Genomic DNA, 21,451 nt, shown 5'->3' with positions numbered 1-21,451 from the left:
TCAAATGTAATTTATTGTGATGATGCAAATCTAAATTTTCAGCAGCCATTACTCCAGTCTTGAGTGTCACATGATCCTTCAGAACTCATTACTATTCTGATGCACAAGAAACATATCTTATTAGTATCAATGTTAACAACAGTTCTAGAATATTTTTTGTGGAAACCATGATACTTTGATTCTTTGACGAACAGAAAAGTGTTTGGAAACATTAGATGTATTCACTGTCACTTTTGATCAATTGAATGCATCCTTGCTTATTTAAAATATTAATTACTTTCACAAAATAAAAATAAAAACTTGCAGAAAGTTTTGTGCAAGTGGTAGGTATAGGGGTAGGGTTAAGGTAAAGAGATAATACAGTTTGTACTGTATAAAAACCATTATGTCTGGAATATCTCTATAAAACATGGAAACCAGTGTATGTGTTTCTATATTTCAGGGTTCAGGAACTCTTTTGAGCAACAGTTGTGAGGCAACTTCAGATAAGAGTAAATCCAGCGTGTGAGTGAATTACTATCATCTAATCAGGCTGATGTAATTAAAGTAACATAATGATAGTGGCAAAAAGCTGATGAAATCATGACACCTGACAGATACAATGTACTTTTCTCCATTATTAGTTTCAGCAAACCCTGACTATAAGTAAGGACTCAAAATTGAATTGAACCCCTGGAAACTCAGAAAGTGTTGATACCCTGACAATTCTAGATTCATTGCTTGAGACTGACCCCGAGACTTCATAGCATTCCAAGCTTGACCTCAGCGTTTCTCAAGAATTGTGAGGATAGGAAACTGACTTTGGATGAAACTGATAGAGACTGACCCTGGGATCCAGATCCAGAGACCTCGGGTTCAAACCTCTATACAGGACTGCGATCCAAGTTCATTTACCATTAACTATTAAGACTGGATGGGCAGGTGAACCCTTGAATTGATGTTCGATTCCCATGATGTTACAGGTTTCTTCAGGCTTCCCTTATGCATGAATGAATATTCCCTTATGCATGAATGAATATATGTATTGACTTATTCATATGAAATGAAAGATACAGATTGTATAGCATGTTAGCTTGCTTATTGTGACCAAAAGCAAAATTTATTTAAGTCCACATGTCTTACTAACAAGAAACTATATGCTTAACTACTGGTTGAGAGCTGCAGTTCCAACCATTTGTGATGCAGTTTGGCAATGTTTGTTTGAACTCTTAAAAATAAAGGTGCTTTAAAAGGTTCTTCACTGTGAAGTCATAACAGAACAATTTTTGGTTCCACAAAGAACCAATCCGTCAAAGGTTCTTTAAGGAACTATCTCTTTCTTCCCCTTTTTTTATAATCTGAAGAACCCTTTCGCCACAAAGAACCTTTTGTGAAACAGAAAGGTTCTTCAGATGTTAAAGGTTCTTTATGGAACCATTTAAACAAAAAAGGATGTTCTATGGCATCGTGAAGCACCTTTATTTTTAAGAGTGTATGGTTTCGTGAAACCATAGAACAATGCTTTTTTGGAAACACACCCCTGGTCATTTATAACAGTGCTATAACCTTGAGAAAATTTTTCAAATGTTTTTTTCTAGGTCGAAAAAAGAATTTAACACACATGTGCTATGTTCAAAATTGCCCGTTGGGACTGACTGAGTGCACTCGATAACGTCCACTTTGGTTTCAGACACACTACGAATGTCCCCTCAAATAGTGCCATATTTAAAGGTATAAGGGCAATTTTGGACACTGCCATGTTCTCACCCAGTGGAAAATACATCGCAGAGCAAAGAGGACATTGACAACTTGCTGACAAGACGAATTGTAATTTTTTAAAGAAATTCAAGCAATCTACAAGCTCTTTAATGTGCCATGACAGATCGCTAAAGCACCTCAGATCAAGCGCCATGTGAACAGTTCATATCTTGCTCTTTACTACAAGTTATTGCACGAAATAAACATGAATAACCATTAATGATAGTTTAAACTAAGGAAATACACATCATTTTTCAACACCTGAGGTCGCTGTTTCCCTTCATCTTGCACTGCACTTCCCTGATTGTCTACACCTGTCTTGTTGTCTTGATTATGACACTCGTTTCCTCCACAGCTGTTCACTATCACCACAGACTTTATAATCTCCACTCTCCCACCACTCTTGTGAGTCTGCATTGTATCCTGTATCCTGTCTCTAGTCCTGTTTGTATTCTGTGTTCCGAGTTTCTTGACCTTTGATTTTGTTCCTGATATTGTTTATTTTATATTTCAGTTTATGTCTAGTTGTGCCGTGTTGGCCTTTTTGTTTGTTTAGTTTGTTTTCATTTCATTAAAAATACTCACCTGCATTTGGACCCAGATCTCCTCTTTCCTACCCGTGACACAATGTTTCAAATTTTTAATATTTTGTTTGTTATTTTCACTTTTTCTTAAAGTAAAAATGTTGATTACAGTGAGGCACTTTTTAAACATGTAGATTTTTTATAAAAGCAAAAAAACATACTATTTTAATAGTTTTTGCTTGTTGCAAAATTGTATGCTTGTATGCTTGTTAACATAATTTTAATGTGAAAAAAAATTCTTTTTTTTTTTATTTTTCTTTTTAAAGTTATATGCAGTTTTGTCAAACCATGAAGATGCAACACTATGAACACTAAACCCCTAAAAAAGATAAATGAACCAACTTTACAGCTCAAATAATGCACCAATTAATAACAGAATAAGAAATAATAATAATAATACATGATTTTACAAAATTACAAGCTTCACATTTCTAGTGACCCTATTTACTGTGTGGGCATTGTAAATTCCTCACAGAAACTTTTTTTTTTTTAAGAAAATGAGGGCAGGTTTAATATTTTTGGTAATCAACTTTATGCCATTAATGTTGTATATTGATTATAATTTGAATTGAACCCGGAATATTTCTTTAACTATCAAATTTGCAGCATTTTAAACACCTATTGCTGATGTACAAAACACATTTTGAATAGAGACGGTATGTTGAGTGCTTTAAGTTGAATTAATCACAGAAATCTGTAGTCAGAAGAAAAGTAAAAATTGAATGTATGAAGAATATTAATGCAGTGCTGACTTGCACGTACAGGAGTTATAAAGTGATGATCTTTGCACCAGGGCTCTGTTCTCTGAAAGCAATTTATTTCACAGAATTCTGATAGCTGATACAGCATGATGCATCATCTATCAATATGCAATGTGAAATACTTGTTTGTCTCAATCAACAGAATATTTTTTTTCCAGGAAATCCACTTTACTTCCAAATCATTTTTAGGAGGAAACATTCTGAATATACTTCTTAAAAGTAGAAATTAAAAACACCTGCACTAAACTGTGACAGAACTTTTTTGCTAACCAATGAAGTCAATACAAGTGATAAGTTTACAATTGTGTACTGAATGTGCAGAATTTAACACCTTCTTGTAAGAATCTTAGGACCTTGAACAGATAATGCATGCAAAACCAACTAAATCTGTAACACTCTACTAACATTAGTTAGTGTGTTAGCTAACTAATAATGAGCAATACAATTGTTAGAGTATTTATTAATCCTTATAACGTTAGTTTTTTTTTTAGGCTTAATAAATAATATTAATGTAAAAAATGTATTTTGAGGAATGTGGGTAACCAAAAAGTAGCTGGTAGCCATTGACTTCCATAGTTTGAAAATAATAATAATAATAATAATAAATCCTATGGAAGGCAATGGGGACCGGAAATTGTTTGGTAATGTATTTTGAAGAATGTGGGTAACCAAACAGTTGCTGGTACCCGTTGACTTCCAAAATATAAAAATAAATAAATAAATAAAACTACTATTAAAAAGCAATGGGGACCAGAAACTGTTTGGTAATGTATTTTGAAGAATGTGGGTGAGCAAACAGTTGCTGGTAGCCATTGACTTCCAAAGTATGAAAAAAAAAAATACTATAAAAAGGCAATGGGGACCAGAAACTGTTTGGTAATGTATTTTGAAGAATGTGGGTGACCAAAAAGTTGCTGGTAGCCATAAACTTCCATAGTATGGAAAATAAATAAATAAATAGTTTCGAAAACAAAGGGGATCAGAAACTGTTTGGTAATGCATTTTGAAGAATGTGGGTAGCCAAACAGTTTCTGGTAGCCATTGACTTCCACAGTATGGAAAATAAATAAATAAATAAATACTATTGTAGGCAGTGGAGACCAGAAACTGTTTGGTAATGCATTTTGAAGAATGTGGGTAGCAAAACAGTTTCTGGTAGCCATTGGCTTCTTTAGTATAAAAATAAATAAATAAATGAAAAATTTAAATACTATGGAAGGCAATGGGGACCAGAAAATGTTTGGTAATGCATTTTGAAAAATGTGGGTAAACAAATAATTGCTGGTAGCTATTGACTTCCATAATACAATGAATGAATGAATAAATAAATAAATAAATACAGACATGCATACATACTATCGAAGGCAAACATCGAAACTGTTTGGTAATACATTTTTGTATGTATAGGTATAGCCAAGCAATTTCTGGTAGCCATTGACTTTCATGATATTTTTTCCCATACTATGAAAGGCAATGGGGACAAGATATTATTTGGTAATGTATTTTGAAGAATGTGGGTGACCAAAGAGTTGCTGGTAGCCATTGACTTCCATAGTATAAAAAAAATAAACACTAAAAATACTATGGAAGGCAACGGGGACCAGAAACTGTTTGGTAAGGAAACTGTCAACAAACAATTTCTGGTAGCCATTGACTTTCATGTATTTTTTTTCCATACTGTGAAAGTCAGTGGGGACCAGAAACTGTTTATTAGAGTAAATAAATATATATAAAAGAATACCATGGAAGGCAATGCGGACCAGAAACTGTTTTTTAATGCATTTTGAAGAATGTGGGTAAACAAACAGTTGTTGGTAGCCATTGACTTACATATTATGAAAAAAAATACTATGGAAGGCAATGCGGACCAGAAACTGTTTGGTAATGCATTTTGAAGAATGTGGGTAAACATACAGTTGCTGGTAGCCATTGACTTCCATAGTATGAAAAAAATAATAATAATATGGAAGTCAATGGAGAGCAGAAACTGTTTAGTAATGCATTCTGAAAAATGTGGGTGACCAAACAGTTGCTGGTAGCCTTTGACTTCCATAGTATGATCAAAAAAAATAAAAAATACTACGAAAGGCAATGGGGACCAGAAACTGTTTTTAATGCATTGGAAGGCAATGAGGACAAGGTGCTATTTGGTAATGCATTATAAAGAATGTGGCTGACCAAAGAGTTACCTTGACTTCCATAGTATAAAAAATGAACACTAAAAATACTATGGAAGGCAACGGGGAACAGAAACTGTTTGGTAAGGAAACTGTCAACAAACAATTTCTGGTAGCCATTGACTTTCATGGATTTTTGTTTCCATACTGTGAAAGTAAATAAATATATATAAAAGAATACCATGGAAGGCAATGCGGACCAGAAACTATTTTTTAATGCATTTTGAAGAATGTGGGTAAACAAACAGTTGTTGGTAGCCATTGACTTACATATTATGAAAAAAAAAAAAAAACTATGGAAGGCAATAGGAACCAGAAACTGTTTGGTAATGCAATTTGAAGAATGTGGGTAAACACCAGTTTCTGTTAGCCATTGACTTCCATGGTATGAAAAAAAAAATACTATGGCAGTCAATGGGGACCAGAAACTGTTTAGTAATGCATTTTGAAGAATGTGGGTCAAGAAAAAGTTACTAGCCACTGTCTTCCAAAGTATGATGAAATAAATAAATAAATAAATAAATAAATAAATAAATAAATAAAAATACTATGGAAGACAACTGGGACCAAAAACTGTTTTGTAATGCATTTTAAACAATGTGGGTAAACATACAGTTGGTAGCCATTGACTTCCATAGTATGAAAAAAAATACTATGGAAGTCAATGGGGACCAGAAACTGTTTAGTAATGCATTTTGAAGAATGTGGGTAAACAACAGTTTCTGTTAGCCATTGACTTCCATGGTATGAAAAAAAATACTATGGCAGTCAATGGGGACCAGAAACTGTTTAGTAATGCATTTTGAAGAATGTGGGTCAAGAAAAAGTTACTGGTATAGCCACTGTCTTCCAAAGTATGATCAAATAAATAAATAAATAAATAAATAAAAATACTATGGAAGACAACTGGGACCAAAAACTGTTTAGTAATGCATTTTTAACAATGTGGGTAAACATACAGTTGGTAGCCATTGACTTCCATAGTATGAAAAAAAATACTATGGAAGTCAATGGGGACCAGAAACTGTTTAGTAATGCATTTTGAAGAATGTGGGTAACCAAACAGTTGCTGGTAGCCACGATTTCCAAATGAAAACAAAATCTTTTGTGTTCAGAAGAAGAAAAAAAATCACACAGCATTGGAACTACTTAAAGTTAAGTAAATGATGACATTCATTTTCGGGGTAAAAATTCTAGATTCTAGAAAAAACGAGATATTTAACAGAAGTAATAAATGATAAAATGTGTGTCCTAAAAGTAACGGCAAAATAGAAAATACTGAACTGCCTGTTTGGCTGAACACTGCCTGAAAGAGAAAGAGTGCTCTGGTAGGGAGCAGCAATGCGTGACACAGGAGAGGCCGTGGTGGGCGCGCTCGCCCCGGGGCTACGGCCACACTCAGATCTTTGTTGCGTTCGCTCTGCGTGAGACGAGGCAGAGGCACTTTCCTGAGAGAGTGAGAGAGAGAGGGAGAGGGGGGTATTAGTTTTACTCTGCCCACTGCTTCCCACTCCAGCTGCATACATGACTAGCGCCGCAGGAGTGCCCCAGAAGACTGCCCGAAAAAAGAAATGCCAGAGAGTGGATAGAGAAAGATGTCCGGTTTCGCAGACGCTCAGGAATGTTGCGAGCTGTGTGAGATTTCCAAACAAACACCGCAGTGCCGCTCTCTCCTCTCTGCCCCGAGGCACAGCCCAGCACTCCTTTACGTGCTCACCTCCCACCGCCGCCTCAGCACAACAAGCTTCCCATCAGTCTGGATGATCTGTTTCACTAATGCGTCAATTGTTCGCTTGTTTTCCTAAGTTATTTAACGCATCTCTTGTTTCCTCTGGACTGTATCTAGCTCCTTCCCCCTCCATCCGAAGTGTCAGATTATGGGACATGCAGTACTTTGACTCTCCCTCTGCGTTCAAGAGCATATGGTTGTCTGTGAAAAGCCGACCCTGACAGCATGACAGCAAAAAAACTTGTGCTGTCTCTCTGCCTTTGACCCAGTACTACTAGAGCGAGAGAGAGAGAGAGAGAGAGAACACAAAGCTCCATCTGAACCCCTCATGCTCAGAGATCCATCTGAACACTGGCAGGCAAAAGTGAATTAGAGGAGGAGGAACACAAGAGCCAAATGACTAGGTCTGTCATCAGAGGAACAGGTGTGGCCAAGATAGGAGATGCTGATGAGACAGATCTGCTAGGGTACAATGTTCAAATCTTTGGCTCTCGTAAGGGATTCCTAAACACGAAACTGCGCCCAACTGCGCATGTAAAGAGTGTCAACCACGCAAATGACTATAAAACAAAGAACAGATGCATAGTGATGTAGCGAAGAAGGAATCTAGCGTTCTCAAGTCATTTAGGGATGAACATGTGAGAAAACCTACAATGAAAGATCACCATCTAGTGGTCATCTGGATACACTGCAGACTTAACAGAACAACTTTAAAAGGTGTGTTCATCTGTTACTTTAAAGAGTTGGCTCACCTAAAAATTTTAATTCTGTTATTAATTACTCACCCTCGTGTCTTTCCAAACTCACTCGTAAGACCTTCGTTGATCTTCGGAACACAAGTTAAGATATTTTTGATGAAATCTGTGAATGAGTCATAAATCTAGAAGTGATTTGGATCTGATATATATTTATTATTCAGTAACATAAGTAAATAATATAGTACATTCTTATCAACATTGCTTAGTGCACCTTAAAGGAATATTTTGTCATCATTTACTGACCCTCATGTTGTTTCAAAGCCATATTACTTTCTTCTGTAGAACACAAAAGGGAATGTTTTGAGGAATGTCCATCTTTTCCACGCAGTAAATGCTCAAGTCAGGTCAAGCCCTAGAAAAAAAAAAAATCATAAAAGTAATCCATACAACTTATGCACTGTAAGTCTTCTGATATCACATAATAGCTTAATGTGAGGAATAACCTGAAAACTGTATTTTACATTTGTTGTACACTACCATTTTCAGAAAACAATACTTTTATCCAGCAAGGATGCATTAAATTGATCAACTGACAGTAAAGACTTTCACAATGCTACAAAAACATTGCTGTTTTTTATTTTTAATCAAATAATCATAACAAAAATGTCTCATGGTTTCCAGAGAAACATCTGTTTTTGACATTAATATTAATAAATGTTTCTCAAGCACCAAATCGGCATATTAAACTGATTTCTGAAGGATCATGTGATAATGGCTGTTGAAAATTCATCTTTGCCATAATACATTACTTGATATTAATATTAAACTAGTAAACAGTTATTTTATATTGTGACCCTGGACCACAAAACCAGTCGTAAGTTTCATAGGTATATTTGTAGCAATAGCCAACAATACATTGTATGGGTCAAAATTATTGTTTTTTTACGCCAAGTAAAGATCATGTTCCATGAAGATATTTTGTAAATGTCCTACCGTAGATATATTAAAACTTCATTTGGGCAACTTTAAAGGCGATTTTCTCTATTTTAATTTTTTTGCACCCTCATATTCCAGATTTTCAAGTAGTTGTCTCTTGGCCAAATATTGTCATATCCACAACAAAAAAACTTATTTACTCAGCTTTTAGATATTTCATATATACAGTCAAGCCCGAAATTATTCATACCCCTGGCAAATTCTGACTTAAAGTTACTTTTATTCAACCAGCAAGTTTTTTTTTTTTTTTACCGGAAATGACACAGGCTTCTCCCAAAAGATAATAAGACGATGTACAAGAGGCATCATTGTGGAAAAAATATTTCTCAGCTTTTATTTATATTTGAACAAAAAGTGGCAATTTCCAAAATTATTCATACCCTTCTCAATAATCAATAGAAAAGCCTTTTTTTGGCTATTACAGAAATCAAATGCTTCCTATAATTGCTTACCACCTTTTTGCATGTCTCCACTGGTATTTTTGCCTATTCATCTTTAGTGATGAGCTTCAACTCTTTCAGGTTGGAGGGTCTCCTTGCCATCACCCTGATCTTTAGCTCCCTCCACAGATTCTCAATTGGATTTAAGTCAGGACTCTGGCTGGGCCACTACAAAACGTTTATGTTTTTGTCTGCTAACCATTTCTTCACCACTTTTGCTGTGTTTTGGGTCGTTATCATGCTGAAATGTCCACTGGTGCCCAAGGCCAAGTTTCTCTGCAGACTGCCTGATGTTGTTGTTGAGAATTTTGACGTATTGCTCCTTTTTCATGGTGCCGTTTACTGTGATTAGGTTCCCTGGTAAAATAACCCCCAAAACATTAGGTTCCTACCACCATGTTTGTCAGTGGGGATGGTGTTCTTAGGGTTGAAGGCTTCTCCTTTTTTACACCAAATGAAGGCTACATCATTGTGGCCAAACAATTCGATCTTTGTTTCATCTGACCAAAAAACAGAAGACCAGAAGTCTTCTTCTTTGTCCAGATGAGCATTTGCAAAGGCCAAGCGGGCTTTTGTGTGCCTTATCTGGAGAAGTGGTGTCCTCCTTGGTCTGCGTCCGTGGAACCCAGTGTTGTGCAGTGTCCGTTGGACTGTCTGCCTTGAGATGTTGCCACCAGCAGAGCCCAGATTCATCAGGATGGCCTTGGTGGTGATCCTTGGATTCTCTTTTACCTCTCTCACTATCCTCCTGGCCAGCACAGGTGTCACTTTTGGCTTCCAACCATGTCCTCTGAGATTTTTCACAGTGCGTCTTGTCTTAGCCATGATTGTCCACAACAGCAGAGAGCTTCTGTTTTTCACCTGTTGAGTTGATTAAAACAGCTGTTCCCAATGAATCAGGGTAATTAGGATGCTTAAGAACAGCTTGGACTATTTGGAATGGTATAGAACTTTGGATTTTCCCATAGACTGTGACAGTTTGCAAAGGGTATGAATAATTTTGGACATGCCACTTTTTGTTTAAATGTAAATAAAAGCTGAGAAATATATTTTTTCCCACAAAGGCCCCCTTTTGTACATCGTCTTATTATCTTTTGGGAGAAACCTGTGAGACCTGTGAGAAAACATTAATAAATCTTACAAACTCCAAACTATTGAATGGTAGTGTAGCCACCCTTTTCTTCCCGGAAGAGGACACGGCAATTTGTAAATTTTATGGGTCTGGCTTCCGTTCTCATCCGCATCCTGCTATTTTTACCTGTACAAAACAGTTTGTTTTGCTGCTTGATATTGCAAATCAGTGTGTTTTACCATATTATTTGTATGTATTATCTTCATTATGAACACACTGGTGTGCAAACAGTTTTACCGTTTACTGCACGTTGTTATTCTTCTTGTTATTTCCCTATAGCAGCTAATGAACAGGAAGTCTCGCCCATATAGTCTTATTTCCTCGTTAAAGAAAAAGGTGGATATGCATGTGCATATTCAGACTGGGTCAGTAACACCAAATGCCATTTTTATCATCTTGTCTCACAACTCTCAGGAAGCAGGTTTGAATTAATATGATGGTGAGAATCATAATTTTTGGATGAACTATTCTTTTAATAAAAGCTAGTGACAGCTGTTTGGTATTTCTGCTGCTTTCAGTGTTTGGTAGATAGCTTGTAGCACATAGTGAAATCAACTTGAATGTGCTGAAACTGAGTTTGTGCTTGCATAACTTTAGCCTGCCCTGACCTCTATGGGAAGAATAAGGTATTGCAGAACTCTAGAAAAACAGTTCAGCCGCCTGAACCAATGGGAGTTTCCCTGCAGCTGTGTTTTTCACCAGCACGAAAAAGCCGCATAAATGTCTTTCCGCAGTGTCAGTTCAAAGCTGACTGCCTGTTGCACCTCATTGGTTCAGCTTTCGGTCAGTGTCGCCCTGAGACATGTAGACTTTAAAACAATGTGGAAAGTAGATATAGAAGGTTTTAACACCACAATATAAACCTGTTACATTAGATGCACTTGAGAATTGTCCATTTAAGAATGTGGGTTTTCTCAAATCAATGGAGAGATGATAAAATATGAATATTATATTCATCATGACAGGATAAATATTATTTAACTAATGATCATGTTCTCACATTACCATCAGCCTTAGCTGTTTAACTGTTTTACTCTAACTAATATAACTAATACTCTATAACCTTGCTGAAAAACAATTTGGACACTTTTAAGCTAGTCAGGCTAGAAGAGTCTCTTGAACCAGGCTGATTTAAGCTTTTTTTTTTTTTTTTTTTGGTTTGTTTGTTTGTTTTAATAGCATATACTGCAACAATTTTGTGTGTGTGATGTTTATGTAATGTTTATATAAACATAAATAGTTAAAGTTTACATGCACCTTGCAGAATGTGCAAAATGTTAGTTATTTTACCAAAATAAGAGGGATCATACAAAATGTATGTTATTTTTTATTCAGTACTGACCTGAATAAGATATTTTAGATACACATAAAAGACTTTTACATGTAGTCCATGAGATAAAATAATAGCTGAATTCATAATTATGACCCCATTCAAAAGTTTACATACACTTAATACTGCTCGCTGTTCTTTAGAAAAATCCTTCAGGCCTCACAAATTCTTTGGTTTTTCATTTTTGTGTATTTGAGCCCTTTCCGACAATGACTGTATGGTTTTAAGATCCATCTTTTTACACTGAGGACAACTGAGGGACTCATATGCAACTATTGCAGATGGTTCAAATGCTCACTGATGCTTCAGAAGAAAAAACAATGCATTCATAATTTTTTCAAATTTAAAGATCAGGGTAAATTTAACTTATTTTGTCTTCTGGGGAACATCTTCTGTAGCTTCCGAAGAAAAATATGATATTTAGGCAAAATAAGAAAAATGCACACATCCTCATTCCATTCAAAAGTTTACACCCCCGGCTCTTAATGCATTGTTTTTCCTTCTGAAGCATCAGTAAGAATTTAAACCTTCTGTAATAGTTGCATATGAGTCCCTCAGTTGTCCTCAGTGTGAAAAGATGGATCTCAAAATCATACAGTCATTGTTGGAGCGTGTTCAAATACACAAAATGCTGAAAAACCAAAGAATATGTGTACCTGAGGACTTTTCTGAAAAACAGCAGGCCGTTTAACTGTTCAGGGCAAACAAGAGACTCTTCAACACCTATCACTAAAAATCACACAGCTTTGGATCATTCAGGTAACAACAGTTTTAAGAATCAAGTGTATGACAAATTTTCAGGTCAGGTCAGGACTAAATAAGTCAGTACTAATTAAAAAATACATGCATTTTGTATGATCCCTCTTATTTTGGTCAATTAATTAACATTTTGCAGATTCTGTAAGGTTTGTACACTGTTAACTGTATATAATTTTGCTATATTTACTACAGCCATTGTAACTAATTTTTTGCAGTTTTGACTAATTCCAAATTCTCCGTTTTTATTTAAGTGTTATTACAATAATTGTGATCATCATTATTCAAAACTCCCGTTTAAAAGAGCACAGAAACTCACCGTTATTTAGAAAAATAAAATTCACCGCTCACCTTAAAAAATATTAGGGCGACGATGCTTCATGCAGGACACATTCTAACAGACCTGAGTGGCATTTCAACTTGATTATCAGTCATGGCGATGAGCGAGCGGCGCGTTCTCGGGAAAGCCCTTCACCTCCACCTGATGGCAGCATCACGCAGCCCCTTCACACGGATGCGTGGGAGTTCCCCGCTTCGCCATGTCGGGGTGGTGCAACGCGCTGAAAGGATCTCCCGAGCGCGCTTGCTCTCTCTCTCTCTCTCTCTCTCTCTCTCTCTCTCTCTCTACCGCCCCCACCCCATCAGCTTCATCCTCCCCCTCACGACAGTCTCAGTCTCAGCAGCAGTAGCAGCAGCAGCATCGTCCTCCTCCACCCTCTCTAGGCAGCAGCAGCAGCAGCAGCATCATCCGGCGGAGAGACTAGGAGGAGACGCATCCGAGTGATGCCACTGCACCAACCGCATCTCGCCACCGCGAAAACACGCCGAGAATAAAGCGCTTCTTCTCTGAGGAGGGAGAAACACATTCGCCTGGAGACATCCACTGCCCATGAAGATGTCTAACGCTGACATGGTCTTGAACTCCACCGATCGGGTAGTGAAATGTAAGTGTGTGCACCCCCCCCCCCCCCCCCCCTTCTACCTGCATCTTTATTTGTGCCCAGTGTCAAATATGGATGTCGTACCGTTATTTATGCACTAACTGTTAAAATGTTGTCCCAGCTAATTAAGACGTATCGATTGCATTTATTAAATGGTCAGTTCATGTTTAGGACTGAGTGGTTTTGAGATCGAGATCGTTGCGATGATTTTCTCTGCTATGGATTGATGTTAATTGAGTCACGGGCAGGCAGAGGGAGATGTGTTAAATAAGGCAGATCCAGTGGAGGCGGTGATGCAGCAGGATTTCGGTGGCATCACGCAGCCCTTTCTGTATTCTTCAGAGACAATGAAGCAATAAGGTTTTCACTTCGTATTTAGCCGTTTGCTTTCTCGAGGGAAGCCTCCAGTCTGAAGGTAAATCATTCGAGCTGAAAACTGTCACGCCCCCGTTGCGTCTGATTGATTTTCGCACATTTACTGGTCACGTAGCGCACATTAATATTCACATGTTTTCATAGGAACATAAAAGCAGAGACCACTGAGACTGAATATAAGTGTCTTGATATAGAAATTAAACTTGCACTAGGTAATGTTTTGCTAAAAAGATTTAACATCAATAGCAATTTCATAGTGAAATAGTATTGAAATAATACACACTCATGAGATGTCAATAGTCATATCTGTGCTATAGCAAAAAGCTTTTTTTCTTCATAGAGAGGGTCGCCCCTGCAGTGTTGTGATCATGTGATCAGCCTTTTGATTGTGTTACTAATAAAACCGTAATTTTACCAGGATGCTTTATAAAGCATAAATGTAATACACATTCTAACAGCAACTGAGCCATGGTGTGGATCTACAGGTGTGCAACCCACCAGATGAATAAAAAAAAAAGTCAACCCAAGCCACAAAATGGAAATATAGAGAAACATGGGGGGGGGGGGGGTATCAAAACATACGCAAAGGCTTCAGTTGTGTCAGCAGTTAGAGAGCAAATTTAATACATCCAGGCCAATAGGTGTCAGTATACATAACTTGAACGTACTTTCATAGTGATTAAAATAATATGTAGAAAATCATGAGATGTCAATAGTCATATTAGTGTTACAGCAAAAAGCTGTTTATTCTACACAGAGTGGGGTGCCCCTTCATGGGTCCTGCCATGTTGTGATCCTCTGAGGAGTCGTTTGAAAGTGTTACTAATAAAATAATAATTTTGCCAGGATGCTTTGCAAACGAAAAATGTAAATGTGCATTTTAACCACAACTGACACAACACAAAAACAGAGCCATGGTGTGGATCAACAGGTGTGCGACCCACCAGATGACTGAAAAAAATAAAAAATAAATACAAAATGTCAACCAAGCCACAAAATGGAAATATAGAGATACATAAAAAAGAACAAATCAGAACATACGCAAACAGCTTTAGTTGTGTCAGCAGTTAGTGAGCAAATTTAATACATCCAGGCCAATAGGTGTCAGTATACATAACATGAACGCCACTTACATAGTGAAATATTATAAAATAATATGTACATACTCATGAGATGTCAATAGTCATATTAGTGTTACAGCAAATAAGCTGTTTATTCTATAGATGGAATGGGTCCTGCCATGTTGTGATCCTCTGACGGGTCGTTTAAAAGTGTTACTAATAAAATAATAATTTTGCCAGGATGCTTTGCAAACGATAAGCATAAATGTGCCTTCTAACCAAAACTGACACAGCATAAAAATAGAGCCATGGTGTGGATCAACAGGTGTGCTACCCACCAGATGACTGAAAAAATAATGAAAACAAAATGAAAACCCAAGCCACAAAATGGATCTACCTGATCTCATGACGAAAACGTACCTGTGGGAATGTTTTGCGAGATGCGAAATATGTACAATATGTACATATCACTGCAGTTTCCAACAGAAATGTCCACTAGAGGTGGTAAAACAGTGAACACTTGTAATTGTTTCCGTACACAGTTATGATTGCAGCTCCGTATGTTTCGTTTTCCGGACATAACTAGACTTAGAATGCAGAATTCTTGGGTTCAAATACCGTGAAAAACATGACTCGCGATGAAAGAGCTAAAAGATGAGAGATCGAAAAACAAACTAAAACGGCATGCTTGTGTTTTTCTGTCACATTTGTTTTGTTCATACTATCAGGTAGGTTTAGGTGTAGTGCAGATGGTACGTTATTTTAAGTCAAGTGTTGACATTTCAAGTCAGAACTGCGGTTACATGTACAAAACCAGTGTCACATGAAACGTACCATATGTACACTTAAAAATAAATGTTCCAAAAGGCGTTTTTTGCAGTGATGCCATAGAATAACCATTTTTGGTTCACCAAAGAACCTTTCAGTGAACAGTTTCTAAAAGAAACATTTTAAAGAACATTTTAAAAAATGTAAAGAATCTTTTTTGATTATAAAGCACCTTTTTTGCATTTGAAAGTCTCCATAGATTGTTCAAGGTTCTTCATAGAACCATCAATGGCAATAAAGAACCTTTATTTTTTTAAGCGTGTACGTTCATCTGTTCCGGGGGAAAACACAAATACTCTTTTAGCACCACTCTGTTGGAAACTGCAGTGATATGTACTTATTGGTACGTATTACGCATCTCATAAGACCATGTTGAAAAGTTAATATAGATAAACATGGAAAACAATTAAAAACAAATATAAAAAATACACAAACAGCTTCAATTGTGTCAGCAGTTGCCGAGCAAATTCAATTCATCCAGGCCAGTAGGTGTCAGCATATATAGTCTAAAACCACTTTTATTTGTAAACAACAATAAAACGGAAACTGCAGTGATATGTACTTATTGGTACGTATTACACATCTCATGAGACCATGTTGAAATGTAAATATAGATAAACATGGAAAAAAAATTAACAGAACAAATAAAAAATACAATACTGAGCAAATTCAGTTCATCCAGGCCAGTAGGTGTCAGCATATATAGTCTAAAAACACTTTTATTTGTAAACAACAATTTACTTAGTTTACCTTTAATCTTTTTCGGTCCTTGAAGGTAACAAACTGAAGATCTTCAGCATTTTAATAGACATGTAATTCTCACGTAATTCATTTTATTTTGCTTTTGGCTTTCATTGATGCGTTCTGGCTCACATTTTTGCATTTGCATTTTCATCGATTTCCCTTTTTCTCTCAGGTCTCATACTTTTGTCTTTTTTGGTCTAGTGATAGATATAATATAGAATTTGTGATACTAATAACAGATAAATTCTCATAGATTTGTGTAGAATTGCAGATACTCTAGGTTTCAGCTTCCTCAAAACAGTAAAAGCCCAATGTTAATCTTTTTCTCGTTTTTACACAAATTAACACTTCAGTTTAGCTGATTGATTTGAATTGCAAAAATCTGCGGGCTTGTGAACTTTTGAAACAATTTCCAGGATATCTCAATTTGCATGCTAATGTGGCCACATTTAAATGTGTTTTCTACTGTGTTGTTTTGATAAACAGTATTAGCACTTAAAACACTCTTTGTGTCAAAGACAGTTCACCCAAAATGAAAATGTGTTATCATTTGCTGTCAAATCCCATTTGATTATCACAAATGCAGATGTTTTGTGACATGGATATTGTGCATAATTGAACATATCATGTTGTTAAGTCCTGCTTTGTTGACATGCACATTTTTTGGCAGAACATTTGATTTGTATCTGCCTTTGAATGCAGAATCTTATGACAAGGCCCATTATAACTCAGGCTTTGATATAAGTCATCTGACCTCTCTAAAAGTTAAGGTTACATTAGTCATTGCCACACGTAATGAGTCACACTATAGTGACCCCCCTCCCACGCATCGGCTACCTCTTTAGGTACTTTAGTTCTGGCTGTTTTAGCAGTAATGCCGTTCTCTGAACTACCTCTGTCTCCTCTCCCCACCCCTTATGTATAATTGAGGGCTTTTATCATCAACAAAATGCATCAATAAATAACCACATCTAAAATCCCAGTGATGAGGTTAGCTAAGCATTCATATTTAGCAATGTGCCGGAGACAAACAAAGAATTCGTCTCTGCATAGAATCCCCACAGCAGCAAAGCAGGATTTCATAGAGCAGTGCATGGTGTGTCGTTTGCAGAGTCTCATTTACTAAGTGCAACTAGAGTTAGGCCTTTCATTTCTGCACTGGCGTAATGGATTTTATGGCGCTTTCCATTTAGTGTTTTGATATGCTGGTTTATCGCCTCGTCTCATGGGAGCTGTACTGAGCATCACTCTTTGTATGCGAAATCATTATATTGTAGCCACACTGTTAACATTCTCATACTCGCTTCCAGCTTGCCTATGAATCTGTCTTAATGATCCTGGTATGAAGGCAGAAAAGCATTCACAGATTTGCAAAGGTGAAATGAAAGGACTTGGGATGTCATGACTTCAAGGCTTCATTCATGTCTGTCTTTTAACAGAAGCTCAATGTTGTGGCTATTTTGTGGATGTCTTAAAGGGATAGTTCACCTAAAAATTGTGTTTATTAGTTACTCACCCTCATGTCGTTCCAAACCTGTAAGACCTTCATTCATCTTCGGAACAGAAATTAAGATATTTTGATTAGTGTTGAAATCGGAGAGCTTTCTGACCCTGTATAGCAATGCAACTACCACATTCAAGGCCCAGAAAGGTAGTACGAACATTACTAAAATTGGTTCAACTGTAATTTTATGAAGCTACAAGAAAATTTTCTATGCGCAAAGAAAAGACAAATAACGAATTATGTTTTTTAAGGGAAAACTTTTTAGGATTTTTCTCCATGTAGTAGCATCTTCTCGACATGATGTAAACACACTAACAAGCGGAAGTGTTTGTGGGCAGGTCAGAGTGTTCATTTTCTGTGGGAAGGCGGGGATTATGCTAATATGTTACCTAGTTACGTATATCAGTAAATATGATTACGTATATCAGTAAAGATAAGACAAATAATAACTTTGTGAATTTTTGGGTGAACTATCCCTTTAATTCTGAAAACATTTATAAAGTAAACAAAATTGGGAATTTCTGTAGGTGCTGTGAATGCAGTTCACTTATAATGTATATTGATCACCCAAGGCATTTTTTCCCCTCCATAAGCCTACTCTGCTCGGTTTGGTCAGCTGGCCAAGTCTGTTGTGATTGGTCTTTCTGTGTACAATGCAAGCGAATCGTGCCCACAGCTAAAGTTTAGCTGCTAAATTGTAAACACCTCACATATTAGCACAAAAAAAAAACGATATTTTGAGCACTCAATTGAAAATGTACACATAATATGTTAATCGTACTTGCAGACTGTGGTTCAGAGACACTTGTTGGTCCAAACAAAGAAGGTACGGACTTATCTTTCATGGACGAGTTTAGCGAATCCGGGGTTGAACTCTCCAAAATTAGAGAAGCAGTCCTCTGTAAAATGACAAGCACACAACAAAAGGTTTGAATTGTATTGCAATTGTAAAATGTATTTTAACCACTGATTCTTCACATCATCGTCTTTTGGCAATGAAAACAAAACAAACTTGCTTTCACAGCGGAGAACACAGCATCTTCTCGGCATGATGTAAACACACTAGCTAGCGGAAGTGTTCATTTTTCGTGGGAAGGCAGGGATTATGCTAATATGTTACCTAGTGACGTATGTTGGTAACAGGCAGAAAATTCGAAAATATGACGACTTGTTAAAGTAGAAGTTCACTTCCAGAACACCCCCTTGTCGTCCAAGATGTTCATGTCTTTCTTTCTTCAGTCATAAAGAAATTATCTTTCTGAGGAAAACATTTTAGGATTTTTCTCCATATAGTGGACTTCTATGGTGCCCCGAGTTTGAACTTGCAAAATACAGTTTAAATTTGGCTTTAAATGATCCCAAATGCAGTTGTAATTAATCCCAGCCAAGGGTCTTATCTAGTGAAACGATCAGTTATTTATTTATTTATTTTTTTATTAAAATGTATATGCTTTTTAACCTCAAACACTCGTCTTGTCTTGCTTTGCCTGAACTCTGTTTTTTCCGGTTCAAGACAGTTAGGGTATGTTAAAAAACTCCCATCTTATTTGCTCCCTCAACTTTACTGATCGTTACACTAGATAAGACCCTTCTTCCTCGGCTGGGATTGTCTATAACTGCATTTGGGATCGCTGAAGCCGCATTTAAACTGCATTTTGGAAGTTCAAACTCTAGGCACCATAGAAGTCCGCTACATGGAGAAAAATCCTGAAATGTTTTCCTTAAAAACATAATTTCTTTACGACTGAAGAAAGAAAGACATGAACATCTTGACAAGGGGGTGAATACATTATCTGTAAATTTTTGTTCTGTAAGTAAACTTCTTCTTTAAGGATGCTCAAAGTCGACTCTTTCTTTTGAGAGACAATATCTTTATATATCATGCACTTTTTTGATTAACAACTTTGCAGAATGTTTACATTAAAGGATAGCTATGTTACAAACTGCAAAAAATATATTTTTTCGAAAACCCATACAGTATGACCTGCTCTTTAACACATCTGGCTGAACATAAGGTCTCTATTTGAACATCTACTGAGAGTGACTGAATCAAATGAGCACATTTGTGTCATTTTGAACATATTAATACATAAACTGGCACAATAGTTTGCTGAGATACTAAACACTCACTCTTCTGGAGAGGTTGTGGTAGGAAAAGTGAACATTTAGTGCAGTTACTAGACAGCGTTTTTCAGAAACACAACATGTCAATCAGTGCCTGGTTTTAAAGCCCAGGGGAGGAAGGTCAAGTGTTGCTTCAGCCTCTGAAATCTGGTGTGGAGATGCCACTATCCCACTCGCTGCTCTGGGATGCCTACATGCCAGGCTTAGAACGGCCTAGTTTAGTGAGCCCAGTTCTAGGACATTAACTGTGTTAGTTCTGATGGGGCTTGGCGAGCCACATGGGGCTCAAGAGGTATTGTCAAGATATAAACGGGACACTTTGAAAGGTGAGGTTCTGATTAGGACATTTAAAGATTACTACAATTAGTGTTGTTACAATGCTGTTGACCTGACACTGTCATACTTACAAACTAGTAAGGAATGTTTGCCAAGTAAGATGTGCTGTTGTTTACTTGTCATGGTGTGGCAAAGAGCCTAATATTCTGACTAAAATAACAAATTAGATTATTCCATTTTCTGAGGGAAAAAGAGTGCTTTAAAGAAATTCATTGGAGATGCACAATAAATCAGTACCATATAAATTATTGGCTGACATTATAGACTTTCAATTTATGGTTGTTGACCAATATTGGATATTTAATTGTGCATGCATTTCCCCTATGTCACTTAAAGCTAGTCTTTAAAACATTAATAATTTACTTAAAGTATCGAATCTTGAAATAAATAATTTTTTGTGCCGTGTATTAAGATAACACTTTAACACTTTACAACAAACGTCTTTAGTTATCTTTGGTTAACTAACAATGAAACCATTAACTAACAATGAAAAATCTTCTAAAGCATTAATTAATCAGTTAATGTTAATTTTAACATATCCTAATACATTTTTAAAATCAAAACTTGAATCTGTTGATATCAATGTAACACTTTACAATAAGGTTCTATTGGTTAATGTTAGTAAATACATTAACTAACATGAACAAATAACGAACAATACATTTATTACAATAATTATTCATCTTTGATTAAATACAGTTGTCCATTGTTAGTTCATGTTAGTTCACAGTGCATTAATGTTAACAAACACAACTTTTGATTTTAATAATGCATTAGTAAAGGCTGAAATTAGCATTAACTAAACTTAAGTAGTAAACTAATGTTAACTAATGAACCTTATTGTAAAGTGTTACCATATTATTTAATAAACCTGAGCTGACATGAACTGACAAAAACAGGTGTGTTTTTGTTAACTAACATTAATAAAGTTAAAGCTAAAACACAGGTTCAATACGTGAACCCTGGCACATTTGTAATACGTTGATATAGGTATGTATTGCTGTGTTTTTATTACATTGCTTCAGGTACGTATTGCGGCAGTTCAGAGTTCAATATCCGGGGACTGTTGCTAAAAGTTAATGCTCTATTGCGTTGGAAATATGCCTTATACCAAACCCAACCCTAACCCTGCAAAACCGATATAAAAACGCATTTGTTGACGCCATTTGAACTTTCCTTGTGTGCAGATTTGAACTCT

At 36.4% G+C, this 21,451-nt stretch overlaps 1 protein-coding gene across 2 annotated transcripts in view; it reads left to right on the top strand.

Moving 5' to 3' along the window:
• Nucleotides 1-13,008: 13,008 nt before the first annotated feature.
• Nucleotides 13,009-21,451, top strand: part of ppp3ca (protein phosphatase 3, catalytic subunit, alpha isozyme) — a 79,897-nt gene continuing 71,454 nt past the window's right edge. For both annotated transcript variants that reach the window (XM_073824488.1, XM_073824487.1), the window contains exon 1: nucleotides 13,009-13,284. In XM_073824488.1, the coding sequence (XP_073680589.1) occupies nucleotides 13,230-13,284 (55 nt within the window). In that variant the 5' untranslated portion in view covers nucleotides 13,009-13,229. The remainder of the gene's footprint in view (nucleotides 13,285-21,451) is intronic.

The sequence above is a fragment of the Garra rufa genome, chromosome 19 (genome assembly GCF_049309525.1).
Source record: "Garra rufa chromosome 19, GarRuf1.0, whole genome shotgun sequence".
In the NCBI taxonomy this organism is placed as follows: domain Eukaryota; kingdom Metazoa; phylum Chordata; class Actinopteri; order Cypriniformes; family Cyprinidae; genus Garra; species Garra rufa.
This window is presented reverse-complemented; position numbering and strand designations above follow the sequence as displayed.